We start from the raw sequence: 24193 nt of genomic DNA, 5'->3' as shown, positions 1-24193 counted from the left end.
TTGATACATGTTGCTAAAACTGTAGGTTTCCTTTCTTCTCCAGTCAGTTTATTTCATCCTTTAGGCTGAACTGAAATGGTTGCAGAAAATGACTGTCCACATGTGGTAATTGCTTTGAATATTTTAAATAAAGAGCCATGTTACGCGGCACAACAACTCTTTGTTTTGTTCCTCTGCTCCGCTGCATCAGTCCTCAAAGGCCTCTTCATTCATTCATTCATCTTCTGTAACCGCTTGTCCTGGGAAGGGTCGCGGGGGGGCTGGAGCCTATCCCAGCTGTCATTGGGCGACAGGCGGGGTACACCCTGGACAGGTCGCCCGGCTAACACAGGGCTAACACAGAGAGACAGAGAACCATTCACACTCACATGCACACCTACGGCCAATTTAGAATCACCAGTTAACCTAATGAGCATGTCTTTGGACGGTGGGAGGAAATCTTTCATGCTAACCTAACCATGAACAGGAATCACCTGAGGGTTAAGCAATTAGAATCTGTAACAGGAAGAGTGATGGAACCACTGAGCCGTACTACACCTACTCGTCCTAAATAGGCTCATTGATTGAGCCTTTTCTCCATGCACATCTGCCTGTGATTATTTCAGAGAAGGCCAACCCTGTTATTATGCAAATCCCAGCTCATGAAAGAGCTGAGAAGAGCACAATAAATACAGCTGGCTGTGAATAGCTACTCACTGAGTCTCTCTCATGTTAGTCTGAAATTGCTGAAAGGAGCAGCTCTTTTGTGTATCGTCTTTTACAACTGACCAGAAATCCAAGTTTTTACAGCCATGGCCAGATGCCGAACAGATTGCATAGAGAGACCCCTGCGGATTTGCTTTGAAATGATGGGTCATTTCATTGGATCCCATCCCTGGTGGTTCCTGATCACCCCCCTTATCGTCTCAACCAGTCTGGGGAGCGGCTTTTATTTTATTAAGGAGAGAATGTCTAATATAATTGAAGAGCAGTTCACACCTGTCGATGGACCAGCCAAGATGGAGAGGAAATACATAGAAGAAACTTTTCCAAGAAACGATTCTGTGTTTTCAAGTCTGAGGCTGAGCACAGATGGCAATTATGCTACTCTCATAGCTACCAACGACAGAAATATCCTGACTGTTGAATCTCTTCACGACATCCTGCGTTTGGACTCTAAAGTTAGGAACATGGCTGTGCAGCTTGACAACCAGACGTTAAGATACGTGGACGTCTGTGCTGAGGTGGTTGGGTCCTGCACGTCCAATGATATTCTAGATATTATCGAAAACAATGCCACCAACATAGACACTGTCAACCTGACATATCCGTGGCATCACTCTGATTTTAGGAGTATTCCGTTATATTTAAGTCTGGGAAGTGTGAAGCTGAAGCCAGAGAGTTCAGTCGTTGAAAGTGCGAAAGCCATACAGCTCCGTTATTACTTAGAGGAGGACAACAAAACTAAAACTGACTTTTGGTTGGAAAGCTTCATTTATCTGTTGTCAAATGAATCGTCACCTTCAATTCAGGTAAGCAAAACTCAGTGTACCAGAGTATTGTTAGATCATCAGTGCATTGTTTAATTAAGTTTCTCTTTCTAGGTCTCATACTCCACCTCCATGTCAATGCAGTGGGAATTTGATAAATCCCCATCTTCTGTCATCTATTTATTCTCTATCGCCTATACTATCGCCATCATGTTTTCACTTCTAACTTGTTGGAGGTCAGTAAAACACCAGATGGACATGTTATGCATTGTATTTTGGATGCATGGACCTTTTTAATCTCTGTTTTGTCTCTAGGTTGGATAATGTGAGGACGAAGGTGTGGGTGGCGTTCTGCGGTGTTCTCTCCACAGGTCTAGCAGTCCTGAGTGGCTTTGGTCTGCTGCTGTTGCTGGGCCAACCTTTTGTTATGACTGCTGCCTCCTGTCCTTTCATGATATTAGGTAGGTTCTGTCTAACAAACGAGTCCACAAGGTTCCACTATCCGAGGCTGGATAAACATTCCTTACTGACTTCTGACGTCTAACTCCAAACAAATATTTTTTTCATTTTCAAACTTGTAGTTTTCCGCCCCAACTAACACTGGCTACTTTACAAGGACATTATTACTCAGCTACTAATCTGAAAAACCACCCAATCAGAACAAAGGTGCCTTATGTAACCAGCTCACTTGGGACAGTCTGGTCTGATTGGAACAAATTTTCCGTGAGATTTAGAGGGAGCATTGATAATCCATGCAATAGGAAAATATTAAAGCCTAATAACAATGTGAACATTTGATCTGATTGTTTTTCTCTGGTTGGAATAAATACATACTTCCAGCACATGTTTGCCCTAAGGGGGCATGAGGTGACGTGGCATGTTTTTGGGAAGGACAGAAACATGACACTAGCAAAAAACAAGATGTTGAAAGAAGCGTTTGAGAGATGAAGGGGGATTGGAATAGATGTGGACAGAACCACTGAAAAAATGGGTCCGTCTTATTTCTAGCAGGTTCAAGGCTCCACAGTAGACAGAGCCACTTTGCGCATATCAAAAAAGTCCTGTTCTGGTTGATTTGTTTGGCAATGGAAACACATACACTCATCAGGCATAACATTATGACCACCTGCCTGATATTGTGTAGGTGCTGCCATCAAGGAGTGTCATTGCTATGGGGTCTTAGCAATGACCAGACGGTCTAGGTGGGTGGTACATGTCTAAGTAAGTTTCCCAGCAGAACATTGAATTGTCACAAGATGGTCAATGTTATTTACTTCTCCTGTCAGTGGTTTTAATGTTGTGGCTGATCCATGTGTATCGTATTAATTAGCTTTATTTAGGATCCATCTAAAGTTGGAATCTCTGATCAGAATGATTTAAATCCTTAAATTAACACTTCCCATATAAACATGTCCACTGATTCAAGGGATCAGAATTGGGGCAATTTGTCACATTTCATAAAATTTTGTCTGGATTGACAGATGACTTTGAACAATCTCTCACATTTCACAAGTAGCAGAACTCTCCGTGACCTATTAGTAGACTTTCACGTGTAAGAATTGCACATGGACCCTTTAAACTTGCAAACACAGTGGCTCTTAAAATTAGGACCATACCACCAACACTATCAGACTCTTCATGGCTTTCTAACAAATTCTCAGTTCAACTGACAGTGATGATTCAGATGCAGAAAGTCCATACAAAGGTAGACAGTTTGTAAGGAAGACAGGGGATAGGCGAGAAACAGTCTACAAAAATACACAACAGGCAAACTTGTCAAGGACCACTGCTAAAGTTCAACAGCGAGACACAGGCCAGAATCAAGTATGAGGAACAGAGACAATCTGGTAACTAGATTGCAAACAATGAGACGTATATAGACGCAGGTGATGCAAAAACTGGGGGGAAAACAAAGGGGTGGAAGGAAGCAAATAACTTCCTAGAGAAACTACTCCTACCTAAATAAAACCAGAAGTAGTCAGTGCAGGTCACCACACTGACACTGGACCTGTGGATTTTGAGATGTCTGGTGATCTTGGGCCTGAAGCACCATTTGCCATTTTATTTCTCTTCTTTTCTCGGCTTTCATTTCTGAAGGTATTGGACTCGATGACATGTTCATCATGATCTCCTGCTGGCAGAAGACCCGTGTTTTGGACACCGTTCCTGACCGGCTTGCCGAAACCTACAGAGAAGCTGCCGTCTCCATCTCCGTCACCACCCTGACCGACGCCCTGGCTCTCTTCCTGGGCTACATATCGCCGTTTGGCTCCGTCCGGTCCTTCTGCCTCTATGCTGGAATTTTGGTTTGCTTCTGCTATTTCTACAGCATCACTTTCCTGGGGGCGTGCATGGCTTTGAATGGACAGAGGGAAGGGGAGAATAAGCACTGGTTCACCTGTGCTAAAATACCAGAGGACCTGCCATCCGTGAAGACAAAAGCCTTCAGTATGTGCTGCGTTGGGGGTCGCTACAATCGAATCACAGAAAAGGAGGAAACTGAGACCATGAGCTACTTTTTTGAGCGCTTCTACGGCCCGTTTCTGACCCACAAACTGACAAAAGCATGCGCATTTGTCATTTACACAGGCTATCTGGCTGTTAGCATCTATGGCAGCTTTATCTTAGAGGATGGACTCGACATCAAGAACCTGGCTTTGGATGATTCCTACATTATCACTTACTACAACCAGCAGAGGCAGCACTTGTCTGAATATAGCTGCAATGTGATGGTGGCAGTCAAGCAACCCTTCTCTTATTGGGATGAAGACGAACAGAGGGTACTACAGTCGTGCATTTCAAATTTTGAAAGTTTGGATTATGTCAATAACACATTGGCTTGGTTCATTTCCTATAAAAAGCATGCAAACGCTTCTAATCTCAACATAAGTTCGCAGAAGGCTTTCCAAACACATCTGCCTCATTTCTTAGAACACAACCCCATGTTCAGAGAAGACATCAGCCTGACTGAAGCCGACGACATTCAGGCTTCTCGTTTTTTCATTCAGACGCTGAACAAAAAAACTACCATGAAGGACATGATGGTTGGGCTCAGGAAGACAGCGGAGGAATGCCCAGCGGAGCTTCTGGTATACCACCCCGCTTTCATCTACTTCGACCAGTACACCGTCATTGCAGACAACACCATTCAAACCATCCTGGTGGCTGTGACTGTGATAATTGTCGTCTCGCTCATATTGATACCCAACCCTCTTTGCTCCATATGGGTGGCTTTTGCGGTTTGTTCGGTCATGGCCGGCGTGACGGGATTCATGTCGCTGTGGGGGGTCAGTCTGGACTCCATTTCCATGATCAACCTGGTCATGTGCATCGGCTTCTCCGTCGATTTCTCAGCGCACATCTCGTACGCTTTCGTCTCGAGCGCCAAGAGTGACGTCAATGAGAAGGCTATGGACGCCCTGGCCCATTTGGGGTATCCGATCCTGCAAGGAGCACTGTCCACCGTTTTAGGCGTGGTGGTGCTGTCCGTGTCTGGGAGTTACATCTTTAGGACATTCTTCAGGATTGTGTTTCTTGTGATTGTGTTTGGGCTGCTCCATGGCTTGGTGTTTATTCCGGTCTTTCTGACAGTGTTGGGGATCTGTGGAAAGTGAAGAGGGGATGGATGACCTTCGGGACTGTGTGTGTCACAGTCAGGAAACTCAAATGTAGCCTCATTTGTCTAAACAAAGCCTAAACAAAACAGCCTAAGAACAAAAAGCCTGGTCCATTTTGTGAAATAACACATTCCCATGTACTGACCAACACACACAATAAGTTTAATTTTGGGGTTCTTTATTTCAGCTGCACAAATATTGATTATCATTTCTGTCACACTGCGGGGTGATCTACAGCAGAGAGCCATTCAGAGTGTACACTGCTTAAAAGCATTACTATACATCTATATACAATGTTCCTATTACATCCCAGTCATATACATATACACAGCTAAACATGGTTCAAAGGCCAACACAATGAATATATTATGTCTGAACTAAAGGGGGAAAAATAAACTATGAAGCACAGCAAGCTGGTGATGAACATTTAAAGAAATGAGCTTTCTTAATATGGATTACATACACAGCTGATGACATTCCACATTTTATCAGGTGCCTAAATGTACATTTCTACCTACAATCTGCCTTGAAAAAATATCATATTCAGAGTCAATCATGTCACTTTGTTTGTCTCACATCTTCTTTCAAACCTGGAGGAAGTGCAGGGTAAGACCAGCATCCTCCATCCACTGTATTGTTCACAAAACACACAGGTATGGAGCACAAGATGTGGGTGAAAGATCTGAAATTGACAGTACCCTTCAGAACTGTCCTTGTGGTTGGTCTGAATAATCTGAGAAGCATTTATTCCACAAATTTTGATGACAGGCTTTTCAGAAGCCAAACTTAGGTTGACGTTTAAAATCCTAAAGTGTCTGGTGCTCTATCACTACATAAACGCAGCGTCTATGTGTTTCATGCTTTTGGATGCTGAGCAGCAGCTTTTGTTTTATCTGTACAAACAGCAGAAATGAAATAAGTTACACAAGGATGTCCCTGTATACTTGTACACTCAAAGTGCTGACACAATGTAGTCCAACTATATACACTTGCTACTTCAAAAGGAAGAACAAATAATGTTACATTCCCCAAAAGGCCACATTGAAAAAGAAGCAACAGGGACACAGCATGATATGGCCAATCATTGTGTGCTCAAAGCATCGGATGGAAAGACGTGACAGCTCCATGCACTCACTTGGGAATAACACAAGCTGAAGAAGAAAGTATAGCCTGACACCAGATATGAACACAAAGACTGGCAGGCGACTAAAACATGAGCTGGGTTGAAGTTAAATGAGTTCAATTCTGGTCGCTATGATTGTAAAGTAGCTCTTTGGGTCACATGTGGCTCAGAATGAGAATCTGTGTTGATTCTAAACAGAATCTACTTCTCCACTTTAAAACATCCTCTCCAGATACTACTTTTATGTTTGAGGTACATATTTACATTCATGTGTTCTTATTTCCACCCACCATCTAATAAAGTGACCTGAGCGTCATCCTTGACATTAGGCATTTAAACTTTTAACCTTCATCACATCCAGTGAACATGTGCAATATACACCTGCTTAAATCTGAACACAGCAAAGTCATGTTTGGGTTTAAAATAACAGCAAAACTTATCTGGAGATACTGAGGAGATTCCATGAAGGTGACAGCATGAAGATAAGACATTGTTCATCTTGTCATTGAGAATGCAGACCTCTGAGTTTAAGCTTTCTTCTGTGCCCTCTTAAGATCTGACCCCATTCCTGATGGGTTCAGTGATTGTCTCCGTTTCGGCTGGTTTCATCTGGTCTCGAGGGTCTTGCCCTCTAGAACCAGCTGGATCTCTTTGGCATCCAGCGTCTCGTACATGAGCAGAGCATCAGCCAAGTTCTTGTGCTCCTTGGCATGGGACTTTAGCAGGGCTTTGGCACGCTCATACGAATCCTGAGGAAAGCAACAGAAAACGTAGGAAAATGGTCATGGGAGTTAGCTTGGACATTGTCTGTGTAACAGATCACACAAACCTTCAGTAACACCCTGACTTCATGCTCCACAGCAGCTTGTGTCTCTGGGCTTTGGGCTGTCATGTCAGTGTAGGTCATCACACCCAGCTGTGAGACGAGGAGGGAAGTCAATACATAAATAAATGCAGAAAACTGAATGTAGCATAATCAGATGTCGCTTTTAGGTGAGCCTACCTTTTCACACATTCCAAATCTGGTCACCATCATCTTAGCAATCTTGGTAGCGCTATCAAAGTCACTTGATGCTCCTGGAGGAGAAAGAAATGACATGTACCTTCTTAAAGAGGTACTGCACACTTAGGCCGGGCTCGGACTACAGGAATTTTGAACCGACATATACCTATATTAAAACTGACAGGAACTGACCAACACAGTATGAATAGAAGAAAGCAGTAAGCGAAATGTGTGTTATGGAGCAGCTGACTCAAAAGATAACAATTCAAGAGGTGCCAAGAGAAATGGGAAAAATGGATTATGTATATACTAATCTATACAATAAAATAAGGACTGACAAGGATACATTGTAGTAACTGCAGAGACACGGCTATCCAGATTGTTCATGACTTGTTTTTTGTTTGTTTTGTTTTACTTGTATTGTGTGATAATGCAGTAACAGGTAATAGTAAAAAGTAGTTTTTAATGCACTCTACACTTTGCCAGGCAATAGAGACTACGTGCTGTGTGAAACAAAAACTAAAAGCATAGCTTCTACATTTGTTTCTGTGGGATAATTTTACATGTAAATACAGCGCCAATCACAGCACAGTTATTGTATTTAATTTGTGTATAGTGATTTTGTCCGATGACGTTATGGTTATAAAATCCGAATTTTGTTCTGTTCCGTAATAAGATGAGAACCGCTTCAGTAGGATTTCAGCTATTGAAAACTGTTGGCCTTTTAGGGACCTTCTTACCAGTTGTGATGTACTCGTGGCCGAATATAATCTCCTCTGCTACACGACCGCCCATGCTGACGTCCATCTGGGCCAGAAGCTGAGAGCGAGTCTCACTCCACCTATCATTCTCTGGAAGCATGGACACCTGGAAGAAGGGGTGAACATGGATAGAAAATAGAGAACGTACATTTCATCAGCTCTGATATTAATGTGGGATATGCAGAGTATAAACTAGCTCTAGGCTTCCTTACATGTCCCAGACTGGGGCCTCTGGGCATGATGGTAGCCTTGTTGATAGGCATGGCATCTTTGGTGTAGTACGCTACAATGGCATGGCCTGATTCATGGTACGCTGTGATGAGCTTGTTCTTCTTGTCTATCTCTGCACTCCTTCTCTCAGGGCCTTGAGGAAAGAACAGAACAGAAAAAAAATATTAACAGGAAAACACAAATCCAAAACTGATTTAAAAGACAGTGATGCCACGATGAATGAAAATGTACAGCCAATCGGGTGGACACAAGATAACGGATTAGTAGGAAGATGACGCATATCATATCTTTACAATAACGGGGTGAGTTTTGATAACCACCTAGCTTTACTCACCCATGAGGATTTTGTCTTTAGCAAACTCCAGCTCTTTCAAAGTGACCATGTCTTTCCCATCAACTGCTGCCTTCAGTGCTGCTTGGTTGACCAAATTTTCCAGGTCAGCACCGGAGAAGCCCACTGTGCCCCGGGCAATAATATTGGCCTCAATAGCTGCAGACATAACATAAAACATAAAACATCCATTGGATGATGGAAAAGGACATGACCAAATTCAGGATGAGCAGATGCAGATTTCACACCTGGATCCACTTTAATCTTCTTAAGGTACCAGTTGAGAATCTCTGTGCGTCCTTTCACATCCGGTTTGGGTACAGTCACCTGCGTGTCAAAACGTCCTGGGCGGATCAGGGCGCTACAAGACAAGATCGGTTAGTAGAGTCCCTGACATTTCGAAATATGAACTTTAAGCTCTGATCATTTTACTGTTAATAGCAACAGACAAAGAAGAGGCAAAACATACTTATCCAAAGCCTCCGGGAAGTTGGTTGCTCCAATGATGATCACACCTTCATTTGGTTTAAACCTACAAAATGATGCCCATGTGGGTCAGTGCATCTGTCTGTGGTCTTTCACCACCTAAAAGAGTCTTCAGCACACTTTCAATTCACAATTTGAGTCAAGAAAAAGTAATTAATTCATGCATAGGAATCTTATTCTAATTATACTTCCAAAACTGTACTGTACTGTACTGTACTTTCATCCATCACGAAAAATGATTCTGTTATTAAAATGAATTTCTGACCACAAATCCACCAACATGCTTAATTTACCTCAATATAAATTAAAATAAGGTAACATGAGTATAAAATAATATTAGTAATAAAAAAATATAACAGATTACCCATCCATCTCAGCAAGCAGCTGGTTGATAGTCTGTCTAGAGTAAGGGTGCATGGGAGACTCTATCCTTTTCCCACCCACACTGTCCAGTTCATCAATGAAGATCACACAGGGAGCATTGGCTTTAGCCTCCCCTAAAAAAAAAAAAAGCAGTGAAAAAAAATTGTAAGAATAAATACACATACCACACTATGCAATACAACAATTATAACAGTTCACGATCCACGATCACTGAATCAACTTTGCGATGAGAAAAACCTACTGAACAGGTTCCTGATGCGGCTGGCTCCCACTCCAACAAACATCTCATCAAACTCTGATCCAGAGGCGTAGTAAAATGGCACGTCCGCCTCTCCTGCCACCGCTCTGGCAAGGAGGGTTTTTCCAGTTCCCGGGGGGCCAACGAGCAGAACACCTGGGGTAAAGAGAGGCAAGGATGAGGAGGTACTGTATGAAAGAAAAGTGCTGCCAGAACACAGCTCTGAGGAGAAATGTGCAACTTAGAAAGACAACTTACCTTTTGGCAGCTTTCCTCCCAGCACTGTGAACTTTTGTGGGTTTTTCAGGAACTCCACCACTTCCTGCAACTCATTCTTAGCTTCCTCCACTCCTTTTACATGCTCAAAGGTCACATTTTTCATCTGGACAGGGTCCACTGCTGAGTCAAAGCCTGATGTGGTTCGGAACCGCACTGTCCAAAATGGTTAGATTAAAGTTCGAAATCACACTGCATGGCATTGTTAATGAAGTCACACAAACAAACATACACTGCACAATGCTGAGTTATTTAATAGCCATAGCTGATGGCATAGATTAGTGTTTCAGCACAGCAAGTTGGAATTAGTTGTTGCTGCTTGCACAGAACTACGAATGGTTATGGTTATAACAAAGTTAGTTAGCTGGCTAACTAACTGCTAAGCTCTGTTATTAACAATTTTGGAAGCAATATCATATGAATAAACAAAATCAAAACAGGCGAGAGTAAAGGAACCTTTACCCGATATAAATGGTGTCTTGGAGATACCATAGAGCCCAACAAGAAGCAGCACAAGCAGGATCAGACGAGTCCTCCTCAGAGAGTCTGAACAGTCAGACCGGAAAAAATATACATCAGTATCGCTTAAAGCATGATAATAGAATAACTGTTTGTTTAAAATAAGTGTGTCTGCAATAAAATTTGCCTTGAGTGCGCTGAGTCAGGGCTTGAGCTTTCAAGAAACCTTCAGCGAAGCCCCTCTTGAAAGTATCCTGATGTTCATCGGGTATGTTCTTGTTCTTCAGCATGGTGTCCAGATTTTCCATATCAATGCCCTTGTCTCGAGTAAGAAAACCCTGAGGTACAAGACAACACAGACTTTCTGTACATTTGTATGAAAAATGGCTTAAAAAAATTAATTTCTGGCATATACAGCGGGTAAAATTAGTATTGATCACATCCGTCACCATTTTTCTCAGAAAATATATTTCTAAAGGTGCTACCGACATGAAATTTTCACCAGATGTCAGTAACCACCAAACCTTGGCAATGAGACACCTTTTTATCAGTTGGAACTGAACCAGCTGATATTAATTTGCACTGATAGGGACAGGATTGCTTTCTAATTACTAATAGATTTCAGCTGGTGTCTTGGCTTTCCGTGCCTTTTTGCGCCTCCATTTCTTCATGTGTTCAATACTTTTTCCCTGCGTTATTCCATTTTTTAACACGTAACTTAATTTATGGACATCTAAGATTTATTTGCATATGTGGGTTACATGAGTTACTAATTTTACCCACTGTATTAGATAAAAATACTATTTCAATAAAATACTCCACCAAAGTAACAAAAAGCTGAGCTGCTTTTGAAAATGTGGCTTCATATCTATAAAGCACACGTTGTTCCATATTTGAGATAGGGACCATGTTTATGATGATGTGAGTTTTTCAATATAGTTGTTTCGGGGCGGGAAGGTTTCGTACAGTTTAACACACTCTTTGTACTGGACTTTATAGCACTGTTGTAAATGGTGGAGAAAATTAGTCGTGTGTAAGTCTTTGTTAACAGCTTGTTTTTGGCACCCTCTACATGGTTATAATCAATAACCATCTCCACAGTATTCAGCCATAGTTTTTCTTTATACCAGCCAATCCTCTTCGATAGCTAGATTCTCGTCCATGTTTCTCCCTGTGTTGTTGCTGCATGCAGGTCTACTGAGTGAGCGGGAGAGGGGGGCCATGTTTAGAGAGAGAAACGGGTGGGGGTAAGGTGAAGTTGGCTCTCTAAGAATAGCTTTAGCTATATATTGTTCAGCCAAATCTCACGAGTAGAACAAATTTCATCTAATGTTGCTGTGTAACTTTCATTAGATAACTAAATTAAAAAAAGAAAGAAATATTTTATTCAGTTGCAAAATTAAAAGCTTGATGGTGACATAGTTCAAACATCAATTATACATATTTCCTCCACTTTTATGAATGAAAGATATGAGGCCCATAGCCCTCACATCTGTGGTGATGAAATGTTTTGAGAAACTGATCAAGACATTCATCACCTCCACACTGCCTGCCACCCTGGATCCACTACAGTTTGCATACAGGCCGGACAGATCTACAGATGACGCCATAAACCTCCTCCTCCACAAGACCCTCTCCCACGTGGACACTGGTAAGGGAAACTATGTGAGAGTGCTGTTTGTTGACTACAGCTCAGCATTCAATACCATAGTCCCCTCCAGACTGGCTGCTAAGCTGCATGACCTGGGCCTGGACTCCTCCTTGTGCAGGTGGATCTACAGCTTCCTGACCGGCAGACATTTACACCAAACGTTGCAGGTTAAGGGCCACAAAGATCCTGAAACAGCCCAGTCACCCTGGACACTCTCTCTTCTCTCTACTGCCATCAGGCCGGCGTTTCCGTTGCCTGAGGACAAAGACTGAGAGGCTGAAGAAGAGTTTTTATCCCCATGCCATCCACCTGCTCAACTCTGAGCCTTAACTGGACTTAAAATATCACTGCACTTTATTCATGTAGCTGCTTAATATTTAATACTGTAAATTTATGTACATATACAACTACCCCCCCCCCCCCCACCTCCCAAGTTTACCAGTCTATATTTTTATTCAGTCGATATTTTTATTTTTATTCTCATTTTTTTAATTTTATTTTTTTATATATTCTATTTCTCTATCGGTGTACATTACACTTATATCGCTTACCTTGTGTGCAACTACTGTTTACTGTAGTACTTATATATTTTTTTACTACTGGCTGCAGGTACAACAATACATTTCACTGTGCATTGTACTATGTATAACTGTGCATGTGACAAATAAAACCTATCTATCTATCTATTTAATGGGAGTCAATCTCACCTCTGCCTTTGTTTGACTTGACTACAGAAAAATAGCTGCAGTGATGATACATTTTCCTCAACATTTAAATATTTTTAAGCTTGAATTCTTGAGTGAAAATGTATCCAGTGAATGGTATTTTAGAACGGCTGAGTGCATGAATGATGTGGTCAATATATGCCTACCTTCATAAAAGATGGTGTGAACCCTTCAGATTCCACGGGGCGGTCAAATGCTGACTGCTGTCGCCTGGTTTTGGTCCTTAAAGTTTTAAAGCCTCTGCTCTGGACCCACACTTGAACCAGACAAAGCAGATAAACAAACTAAACCCTGTATCCACACCCTAGATAAACTGAGTAAATGTACTTGTTGTTACAGTTGAATTTACATTAGACATGCACATATAAGAAAACTAATAATAAAAATATTCAACAGTAATATTTGTTATTTAGTCAATGTTTAGTTTTTGTTTGTCATTAGTAAATGTTGCTAGTTACCTGGCCAGTATTGTAAGTCTGAGCAGACAGACTGAAGAGGTGAAGGGCGATGCCTTGGGGTCAGCATGGGAATGAAGCCTGAGAACAGAGAAGAAAGGACAACCAAAGTGTTCAAAAAGATTATTTTATAAATGCTGATGGTCTGTATAAGAGATGTTGCCAGAGGTCGCTGATGCCATAACATAAGCACCAGTTGCAGGAACACCTATCTAAGCGGTTCAAGGAAGAGTATGGGAGGTGTTTTTGATAACAAAGATGCTCATTCTCACCATGTTTATTGTGGAAAAAGGAGTGCGTGGAGAGATGTGAGGTCCTCCAGGCTGTCTGACCACCAAAAGGAAGTGGCGTCTCCTGTGGACTCAAGTGTGGTAACACACACTTCACAAGCTCATCCAGCTGCTGAGTTCCCAGCTCTGATATACCAAGCTCCCGTAGGTTCCACATGGACTGCATAGTTGCATGCACACACACAAACATTACATTATAGTTTTGCACGAGAGGTGTGGTATAATCCCCCTTATGCTATGACACAATGGTTTGGTTAGCAAGACCATCTTAGGGATTGGAAGTATTAAAATCCATCACCATGATTATTCCCTGCTAATGAGTACCTCTGTACAGTGTAGTTCTGAGTCTGGGGCATGAGGCTCCTTGTGTTTTCTTGATTTGCAGGTGACACTGCTGCCGCTTCCCACTGAGCTCTTCAGAGAATGGAGGACGTTGATGAGGTGACTCAGAGGTACAGTCACCTGTGACCACATGTGATAAAACAGCAAGTAAGTAAAATATTGTGGACATAAACGAATTGTGATTACCAAACCCCTTCGTAATCTAAAGGCATTTTACACTGCCTGGCCAAAAAAAAAAAAATATCCCATCAAAAAAAAAAAAAAGATTTATCTAATATTTCATTGGACCACCTTTAGCTTTGATTATAGCACGCAATCGCTGTGGCATTGTTTCGATAAGCTTCAGCAATGACACAAGATTTATTTCCATCCAGTGTTGCATTAATTTTTCACCAAGATCTTGTATTGATGATGGGAGAGTCTGACCACTGAGCAAAGCCTTCTCCAGCACATCCCAAAGATTCTCAATGGGGTTAAGGTCTGGACTCTGTGGTGGCCAATCCATGTGTGAAAATGGATGTCTCATGCTCCCTGAATCACTCTTTCACAATTTGAGCCCCATGAATCCTGGAATTGTCATCTTGGAATATGCTCGTGCCATCAGAGAAGAAAAAGTCCATTGATGGAATAACCTGGTCATTCAGTATATTCAGGTAGTCAGCTGACCTCATTCTTTGGACACATAATGTTGCTGAACCTAAACCTGACCAACTGCAGCAACCCAAGGTTTCAGCACTGCTTATACAGCAGGCACTAGGCATGATGGGTGCATCACTTCATCTGCCTCTCTTCTTACCATGATGCCCCCATCACTCTGGAACAGGGTAAATCTGGACTCATAGCTTCTCATGTCCCATGTGTGACTCATGGGACATGACTCATGAGTCACACATGACCTTCTTTCATTGCCTCAGAGTCCAATCTTTATGCTTCCTAGCAAACTGAAGCCTTTTTTCTGGTTAGCCTCACTGATTAGTGGATTTCTTAAGGCTACACAGCTGTTCAGTCCCAATCCTTTGAGTTACTTTTGCACTGTATGTGTGGAAATGCTCTTACTTTCACTTTTAAACATGGCCCGGAGTTCTACTGTTGTTTTTCATCAAAAGTGATCGCCAAGCACAATCAATCAGAATTTTTTTTGACCACATTTCTTTGGTTCTCCACTATCCTTCCAGTTTTTAATAATGCGTTGGACAGTTCTTAACCAAATTTTAGTCGTTTCTACAATCTCCTTAGATGTTTTCTCTGCTTGATGCATGCCAATGATTTGACCCTTCTCAAACAGACTAACACCTCTTCCACGACCACGGGATGTGTCTTTCGACATGGGACATGAGAAGCTACTCATTGCATCAGTTGGGGTTAAATAACTTATTGCCAGCTGAAAGATAATCACCCATGCAGTAATTATCCAATAGGAGGCTCGTACCTATTTGCTTTGTTAAATCCAGGTGGCGACTTTTGGCCAGGCAGTGTGTATTGACACTAATAATGGTGAAGGGTAAGACATCAGGTAGCTAGCGTAACAAAGTTACATGATGTAAATCAAAATTTGATCTGCTTAGTTTAAAAAAAACAAAAAACAGGCCCACATCTAGGTGACTATTATTTGATTATTTGCCAGACTAATAGCGGAACACTGCACGCGCAGCAGGACAGTAGTTATAGCTAGCTAAAGGAAACTTCTCCCAACGGCACAAACTCTGGTTCTTAGTTTTAACTGCGGCTAAACAGCAAGCTGGCAGTAGGGGATAAATGTCCACTGACGTGAATTATCAAACAAAAACGAAGGACAACAGTCTAAACCCTAAGAAAACAAGCTAAGGTTAACCTCGCTACTAGCAAGCTCAACTGAACGAGGTTAAACCCAAAACAACAACAATGCTAACGTTAGCTCGGCCTCAGTTTTCTAGCCCTCTTACCTGTGGCTGGACCGTCATTGACAAGGAAAACATGTTTAGCTGTCACTTGTGCTGGACCGTTGACTTGTGAACGTTATATCAATGTCCCTGAGACTTAAAGTTCTGTGTTAGTTTCACTTTGTCCTTCTGCAGCTGGCATAGCAAGTCCGACTGCGAACTTCAGCGATAGTCTGGCAGCTGAAAATAAACCGGATATGACCTCAACCATGTTGTGACAAATATTTGTATCCGTGTCGAAATCTGTTCTCGTCTTCTGGCCTAGACAAAGGTTCCACTTTATAAAATGGGAGTACATTTTGACTGCGAATGTCAAACTGCTACCTTGTCCCTGCACACTACACTAATATTTTAATATGCCCCCCCCCCCCAATATTTTCTTGAGTTTCATACCTTCTATGAAAACAAAATACCTTTACAATTCGTTTCAGTACAGAAACTATAACTACACCCCCATCCCCACCCCTTTCCAACAAAGTGAGCCATCTGGCTAACAGGGTCAGGAAGGCTGCGAGGTCTGCTTTCATTTTTGGGACAGTTACTGCAACTGGTTGTTGCAGCTGGATCAATTCATTATATTAAAATATATATATGCTCTCATTGTAATTCTCAGGAATTACAATGTTATGCATAAAAACCGTCAACATTCTTTTTCACAAACACTCAGTCTTTCAGGAGTTACTCTCCACAATAACCGTAAACATGTTTGTTCCAAGAATGTGTTTATTGCATTTTTTAATTAGTTGAATATACTGATGTTTTAAAACTGTAAGCACTGTAACATTGCTTAAAAACATCAAACATCCTCATGTTTACTGTAAAACTAAGAAGAAACAACAATGATTATATATGTGTTATTATATAGTTATATGGATTGTCCATACTCTTATTTTGTCTTTAGTTTTTGCAAGAGTGCAATCTTCCTAACGTTGCATTGAATCAATAAAATAAATAGATACTTTTACACACAAATACCCATATCTTTAACTTTAAATATCTATTTGGTCTTAAAAGAAGAACGTCCCTGTAATATTTATACATGTCAGATAATACAGGTAAAGGCTTATCTCATTAGAAAAAAGAGATTTGACAAATTATATGAATCTTAATTAAAATAGAAGCTTAATTAAACAATAGAATGTACAAAAAATAAATTATGTGGCTATGACAGTTTGAACTTGAACTCCACAGCTAATGTATGATAATGAGTCGTGAGTTTATTTCAGTTACGAATTCTGTGATTTATGTGTATGTTGAGTTCCTGATGATCTGAGAGCCTTATGTCAGATCACAGATCACAACCTAATGCTAAGATAACGTAAGAAAAAAATTGTTCCAGCATTAATAACATGGAAATCATCCCTTTCTAACACTCAAAAAACTGCCCTTGAGTAAAATTTCTACACGTTTCCATGGTTCTTTTCTGACCATCCATGTATCTAATGTAGCCTTTCCATTCCTACTGATGCCTCACTCCACCACATCTGCAGTGGTGCCTTCACAAAGCCAGAAAGCAACCAATGTGCACCAATTCACCCAGAATTGATGTTCTTTGTTTGACAGTTGTCCGGTTCATGGGATTTTCCTGTGATGAGAGAAGCAGTGAGCAGATATGAGTTTTAGTCATCAAGTATGATGGCAAAACAAAAATCGTAATCAGAGACATCAAATGCTTTATCAGAATTTTGCTCACCTTCTCCTCCGTTGTATGTAAAGCTGGATAAGCCAATGGGCAATCAGAGGCCAGAGTGCAGTCAACATCACTGTGAGCGGAGAGAAGTCAAAAGGCCACCAAGATGGTCTCAGGAACTATAAAAAAACAGAAAACAGGGGTAAAGTCACTTTGTTTCCCGATGGGGTATTAATTTGTAATGGATCAAAAGATAAAAATAGAACCTTTCGTTCAACAGGTACAATGTCCTCCCCTGTTGGTGAAGATGATCTCGACTAAAAGAATGAAATAACAATTTTAGTACACATGTGCATGCATATTAATAAATACTGAGACAAAAGGAATTGTTATGATCACTACAGACCAAATAATGTGGTCTCCCTTGATGTTTTCTTTACCTGTGATCTGGTCAGCACCTCCAGAGAGCGCAGCCTGTGCAGCACATTGGCCATGTCATGCTGAAGCCTCAGCAGAGTGGTAGCTATTTGCTCGTTGATGTTTGCCCTGGTAGCAATGACAGAATGTCTGCTCCGTGACACACAACAGCAGACATCATCTACACTAACGCAGCGCTGCGGGCTGCAAGTAGCCCTTGGTGACTGAGAACCTGGAGTGCGAGTCAGAATTTGACAGATTAATGATATGAAATGCAATCATTTGGGAAAACTGTGCTCTTTGTTAGGAAATCATTCATCTTAAGATTGTACGTATAAATCAAATCATGTAGTCTCACCTCTCCCTCTTCTTGACAAGGAGCTGTGTTTGCTTGGACTTATCCCCACTCTAAGGCAGGAATCTCCCACTTGATCTTCTCCTTCTTTCAGGGTAGCGCTGCTCTCAAACCACCGATCCTTTTGCCTCACAGAGACATCTCCTGATTCAGGTGATAGGCCTTTTGATGTAGACAGCCGCTTAGCAGAAAAAGAAGAGACAGTTAATGTATTGGCTTTTATTATGTACAGTAACTATCTCTAACACTTTGGAGGACTTTGGACCACACCTCATCCATGGCTAGATGCTCCATTGAGTCACAGAATTCTTCATTATCTGAGTCTGTGGATCGATGGTTCTTCTCAGGAACAGTATCACTATGATCTGAAAGGTCAACAACACAGATTATGTATATATTAACATTGTAAGTATGTGCTTCATATTCAGGGCTATACAGTCATTATATAGTACAACAACATGTATAACATACACATGATTACGTATGCATTTGCTTACACCTTTTTGTGTGTCTGCTTGATGCATTAAGGATGTTTCACATAGTTCTTCATTCATATGAAAGTGATATTTCAGCTACTGTAGTTTTCCTTGTACACCTTACAATCAAGATCAAAATGCACAATTTTGCACTCATGTGTAATCTTACCACTCATGTGTCCATTATAGTGCATGTATGGGTTATACTGTACAGCGGGCTCCATGGAACAGGCCAGTTCCTCCTCCTCCACCTCGCTGTTGAGGGAGCTGTGTGTACCGTTGGTGATGGAGGACATGCTGGGCTCCACACTGCTGCTGGAGCCCTTGGTGTCAGACCTCCACCTCTTGTCCCCTACCATTAAGAACCTTGGGTCAGGACTCCAATCTGAGATGGTACCAATGAGACAATGCGAACAAGAGATTATGAAAAGGTGTATTTTTTTATGTGCTCTTTGGAAATCCATATTTCACCCTGTATGTACAGTGCAAACTACTTTTGACTTATCTTGTAGAAATATTATTTTCAATTGAGTCTTCAAATCTTTACCTTCTTAAATAATGTAAAAGAAATGTTAGTTGGCCTAGTGTGAGTATCTCATCTACAACAACACAGAAAACAACACGAAACTACTTCCGACTAAAGCTATGTGGTACCTCTTTCCTCCTTCTTGTCGTCATCGTCTGTATTGTCTTCTTCATCCCCATTATCCTCGTCCTCACTTCTCCTCCAATCACTACTTTCCTCTTTTCTCTTGATTTCACTATTTTCCTTGCTTCCCTCTGCCTCCTCGCTACTGACACTTATGCCATGAACAATGCTGTCTTTATCTTTTTCGTGGAGGTTTTGTATATCATCCCACAGATCCCCATAGCCTGAACAGTAAGGGAAAGACTCTTGATTAACTTATGAGCTGCATTTGGAGCACAGTATGAATCTATGCAAAGTGAAGCACTTGACATTGTAACTCAGATTCTGCACTCTACATATACATCACCCAACACAAACTACGATGCAAGCCACTAACAAACCAACACACTTTACTACAGCACATGACAGACTGCACAAGAACATCTGAACCATTTTACTAACAAAGTCAATGACAGCGTACGCTTATCAGTCTTTTGTTAATTAAAGCAATTGAATGACGTTAAATAATACACTAATTGATCAGCTCTACAGAGCTACAGACACCAAAGACTTGCCTTCCATTGTTGGTTTCTTTACAGCTTTAACCAGCTCATCTAGTGATAAAAATGTAAGACAGGCTCGGAGTCAGGAATAAAACAATTCTGTGTCTAGCAGAGAGAATGAACAGCAGTACTCCATCACCCTTGAGCCGCAGTGTCCTCACTGCATTGTTCTCTAATTTCATTTGATGTGCCTTCAAGTGAGGAACAGTAAGCTGGCATCTGTGATCATGTACGTTACCAGTATGTCCTGCAAACGGTCTGGTGAAGGGTCTCCTGTTGGCTTCATTTTCTTCAGCCTCCTCCCCGTCTCCTTCCACCTCTGTGTAGAAGTTGCCAAGCTTCTGTACTAGGTCGGACACTTCATCTGAGACTGGGATGGTCTCCAAAATCTGACGGCACACATACAAAAGAGTTTTATGCTGAAAACCAGTGGGAGCATGTGGATAGATTGCCCTATCTTTAAAGTCAACAATAACTCAACACTATTTTAATAGACAGTACATAAATATATGTTGCAAAGACAGTTATGGTCAGACTAAGGTTAGCTGGTAATAAGAGGGCCTCAGTGCCAGTTATGTGCTATGTGGTTAAGATGAATGATAAAATTTGCCATAGCCAGTGCTTATTAAACATGTCCTGTTATTGTTCAACAAATTCCTCAAACATCATCATGCCAGCATGCTGACAGCCACAAGGCTAGCACATTAATGTTGAGCAGGCTTATCATGTTTGCTATTGTTGTTAGCCTGTTAGCATGCTAAAATTTCTTATTTAACTAGCATGCCAAAGAAAAGTAGACTTTTCTTATTTAAAATGCCCTGCCACTGTTGAACTAATTTCCCAAATTCCCAACCTTTTTTTAATAGCATAACAAGGCAATATGTTTAAAGTTGGGCTTACAGCTGTGAAGCTGTAGTGTTAATGTCATTATACTAAAATGCTGAAAGTAACGAGGGTAGCACTATAGACAGGTTTATACATTTTGCTGTCATTGTTTAGCCCTTATCATGGTAGCACTTCTTAATAAGGAAGAAATTGACGGACTAAAGTAATGTAGTCTTTTCTAATTTGCAGTGCTCTCATTGTTAAACAAAATGCAATATTGGTCAAACACTTTTTTTTTACCAAGCCAAAACATTCTTATGAACAATACAAAGTAACTGTTTATTATTCTGTACGCTGTGGCTTTTATTCAGCTTCAGATTTCTCTGAGAGGACTTACCAGCTGGATACCTTCAATATAATTCTTCATGGCTTCTTCCCTCGACATATTTCCTAAAGAGCTCCATGCATCCCTGGCAACAACACAACAACATAGTTCATAATAAACTCAAAGACCGAGTCTAGCGAACGACAGAAGCTGTACAGTTTAAGTAGTATTAAGTGTTGAGGAAATCTCACAAAACTTTACTGCAGGGGTATTCACAACAGTACTGTACATGTTTGGTTATTATTAAAATAAATTGTGGCTTCAGAATCAGAATCAGAATCAGAATAGTTTATAAATCTTTCACGGAAATTGCTTTGTTGCAGTTACCCCCATTAGGTGACATTTGCGAGGACAAACAGTAAAATGCAAATAGAATAAAATAACAATATAAAAATATCTATAAAAATAAAAATTGAAGCTGCAAACAAAACATTGCACAAAGTATTTACAATTTGCAGATGATGGTTACATTAAATTATAGCAGTCTGAAATGTTAAGAGTGTTAAGGCTGACCAACACTCAACAGGACGAGTTATAGAGTTTGGTGGCCACAGGCAGGAATTATCTCTTATGGTGTTCTGTGGTGCATTTTGGTTGAATAAATCTATTGCTGAAGGTAGACTGGCCACAGTGTTGTGGAGTGGGTGGGAGGACTTGTCCAGGATGGTCTTCACTTTTGCTAACATCCTCAGATCTGACACTGTGATCAGAGAGTCCAACTCCACCCAGACAACATCACTTGCCTTGCGGATTAGTTTGTTGAGTCTTTTAATGTCTACTACTCTCTATGCAATTGCATAAAGGGGGCATTGGCCACCACAGACTCATAAAACATCCTCAGCATGAAGGACCTCACTCTCCCCAGATATTTATAATCCTAAGTACTTTATTATTATGAATTTTATGGTTATTTTTTCTCCATACTAATGTGAAACACACAGCTACTCTTGCTATGTATCTCATGTGGCCAATCGTCAGAGCTTTAAATTTAGGAGTGGACTATTGTGAGACTATAATGTAAATGCAAACCATTTAGCTTTGCCATGGGTGTCCCAGAAGCCAGCTGGTCTGGGGATGTTGCAGGGCCCCATGGTGACCTGCTTGTAATAGCTATAGAACATCAGCATCATTTCATCAGATGGCTGGAAAGGACCTGAGGAATCATGAGAAGACAGAAGAAAATACCTGAGAACAGGTTGGCTTTTTGGGAAGTTCACTGATGCAGTCATTCATTCAAACACACTGAGCTTAGTGTCTTTCTATACATGTGCTAGAAAGAAACAAATGTGGTGCTCCAGGTGAAGTTATTAGGCCTGAGAAACCACTGATTAAGTTAATCAGCTCTTACCCCTGCAGCAGCTTTATAAATAAAGGGGTCAGTCAAGAGTGACAGCTCTTAAGTGCTCTGCATGTAGGTCAGTTACCTGGAGTGTTTACACACCAATAAACACATTTCATGCTCCGTGGCACATAACTGAACACTTGAGTTCAATCTCTCTCCTCTATCCATATGAACAGATTGGAACAAGTCATCACCTTCTTCAGGCAAACTCCGGATCACTTTAACTGCGGCAGCAAATTTCTCCTCCAGGCTGTGTTCGTCCTCCTCCAGCGCCATGCTGAGTGCAGACCAGGATGACATTTAGGAGTCCTCACATCTTCAACAAATGTGAAGCAGTTAATGGCAAAATCAAGACAGTTCAGAAAATATTGCATAAGGGACACAATAGGTCACCTCTACATCTGGTTGCCAATCGTCTATTTAAAGGAGTTAGAGTGTCTATCGTTAATCCGGGAGATTTTAAAATGAAATTGGGCTACACTAATTAACTGTGTCGGCTTTAGCAATTACAACAGACAATAATCTTCAGCATAAATAATTTTCCCTTTGGTTAATTTGCTAAACTCACCATAAAGTTCATAATCGCCAGCTGCGATTTTTATTTTATTAGCCCGGTGTCTGTCTGCAGAATGCCAATCTCGACTCCGGTTAAGGATGAACCAAACAGTCAGCGTCTGAAATTAAACCTCTCTGGGAAATGTAGTTTTTGTTGAGCAAAACCCCGGAGAAAGCATAGACTGGATTACGAGCTTCTAACTCAACGTTTACTCCAAATCCCAGAAACCCTCCTGAGGGGGGATTTAAACTGCAGTGTTGTATGGGAAATGTAGGCAAGTTGCTTCGCGTTTTGTCTATTTAGGAAAGGGCAACGTTGAGGCAGTATTTTTTCTCTCTTTTATTATAATGTGACATACCCACGCAGGCAGTTGTACGACTTTGAAATTTGATAATAAGTTTTGCATGTCCCTGTTGTCGCATAGTCTCACTAAACGTTAGGTTAAATTACGATTTGTTTTGTTCTTGGTCTATTTTTGAAAAATTTGCCCTCTTTAAAATGTATACGTGCTCCTACCTCTTTGACTTTGTTATTACCGTATCCGAGACTAAAAATCAATCTATGATTAGATTATATTAGATTCAACTTTGTTCTCATTACACAGGTACAGAGCAACGAAATGCAGTTTAGCATCTAACCAGAAGTGTAATAAGCAGTAGCACGTGGCACAAATAGTGTGGTGTATAAGCAGTATGGTACAGGTTGTTTTTACAGCATATGGACAATATTTGTATATTTGATGACGATAGGTTATTTAAACCATTAAATAAAGTTTACGTTAGAAGAAAATATGCCTACATATCTCTACCCTTCCACTACGTTCATAGGTTAGAGTGTGATTAATATTAATATGGCGAATGTGGTGATAATGCAGTAAAATGTATTTTTGCCTTCACACATGTAATTGTGCATTTTAATTATATTATTTGTCAAAGGACTTATTTTTGGTTGTGAATTTTTGTGAAAAAAATGAAAAAGGGAATAAAATTTGTTTTGCAAATGTGACCTGCATTAATAAAATATGAATATGACCAGAGGTTACATTGCTCTTTAAAATACTGCCCTAATATTAGCTTATACTTAGACTTATATAGATTTTCATTAATGATATTATTCATTGTGTTATTATGGTGATAAATTAAAAAAAGCGGAACATAATACTGACTTAAGCCGGCGTTATATTGTTAGATATTATCTATACGTGTGTCGTTAAAGCCGCCATCGCAATGAATTATGATTGGTCGACAACTCCTCTA

At 40.8% G+C, this 24193-nt stretch overlaps 3 protein-coding genes across 3 annotated transcripts; 1 reads left to right on the top strand and 2 right to left on the bottom strand.

The window, feature by feature from the left end:
- Positions 1-336: 336 nt before the first annotated feature.
- ptchd3b (patched domain containing 3b) lies at positions 337-5083 on the top strand (the record flags this gene model as incomplete). Its single annotated transcript, XM_084547178.1, has 4 exons — positions 337-1511; positions 1584-1705; positions 1785-1930; positions 3567-5083. The coding sequence occupies exons 1-4, from the start codon at positions 792-794 to the stop codon at positions 5081-5083; spliced, it is 2505 nt and encodes an 834-aa protein (XP_084403304.1). The 5' UTR covers positions 337-791.
- A 164-nt stretch (positions 5084-5247) lies between these two features.
- Positions 5248-15939, bottom strand: LOC311489675 (ATP-dependent zinc metalloprotease YME1L1-like). The gene is made up of 18 exons (XM_084546862.1): positions 15764-15939; positions 13824-13961; positions 13482-13659; positions 13213-13290; positions 12901-13010; positions 10566-10716; positions 10382-10465; positions 9902-10075; positions 9647-9799; positions 9386-9518; positions 9005-9067; positions 8784-8896; positions 8539-8694; positions 8186-8337; positions 7953-8079; positions 7213-7286; positions 7039-7125; positions 5248-6958 (listed from the first exon to the last, which is right to left on the bottom strand). Exons 1-18 carry the CDS (start codon positions 15794-15796, stop codon positions 6815-6817), a joined length of 2148 nt encoding a protein of 715 aa, XP_084402988.1. The 5' UTR covers positions 15797-15939; the 3' UTR covers positions 5248-6814.
- Positions 15940-16899: 960 nt separating this feature from the next.
- LOC311490026 (acyl-CoA-binding domain-containing protein 5-B-like) lies at positions 16900-22682 on the bottom strand. Its single transcript, XM_084547361.1, has 13 exons — positions 22576-22682; positions 22069-22192; positions 21052-21124; positions 20068-20218; positions 19842-19880; positions 19293-19511; positions 18808-19023; positions 18433-18527; positions 18166-18343; positions 17831-18039; positions 17657-17707; positions 17454-17569; positions 16900-17345 (listed from the first exon to the last, which is right to left on the bottom strand). Exons 1-13 carry the CDS (start codon positions 22679-22681, stop codon positions 17333-17335), a joined length of 1590 nt encoding a protein of 529 aa, XP_084403487.1. The 5' UTR covers position 22682; the 3' UTR covers positions 16900-17332.
- Between the last annotated feature and the right edge of the window lie 1511 nt (positions 22683-24193).

This window comes from Chelon labrosus, assembly GCF_963514085.1.
Source record: "Chelon labrosus genome assembly, chromosome: 6".
NCBI lineage: Eukaryota > Metazoa > Chordata > Actinopteri > Mugiliformes > Mugilidae > Chelon > Chelon labrosus.
Note: the sequence above shows the minus strand (reverse complement) of the source record. Positions and strands in the feature narration are given on the sequence as shown.

Bases quoted from the DNA above. Each gene is read 5' to 3' on its own strand.
- LOC311489675 (XM_084546862.1), bottom strand. From the start codon at position 15,796: ATGTTTTCCTTGTCAATGACGGTCCAGCCACAG. The intron at 13,962-15,763 runs GTAAGAGGGCTA...ATGTGGTCACAG, and splicing joins CAATGACGGTCCAGCCACAG to GTGACTGTACCTCTGAGTCA. The intron at 9,519-9,646 runs GTAGGTTTTTCT...TTTTTTTTTTAG, and splicing joins CCGCATCAGGAACCTGTTCA to GGGAGGCTAAAGCCAATGCT.
- LOC311490026 (XM_084547361.1), bottom strand. From the start codon at position 22,681: ATGTCATCCTGGTCTGCACTCAGCATGGCGCTGGAGGAGGACGAACAC. The intron at 17,708-17,830 runs GTAAAGAAAACA...TCATTCTTTTAG, and splicing joins AGGTGCTGACCAGATCACAG to TCGAGATCATCTTCACCAAC. The intron at 17,570-17,656 runs GTTCTATTTTTA...GTTTTTTTATAG, and splicing joins TTGTACCTGTTGAACGAAAG to TTCCTGAGACCATCTTGGTG.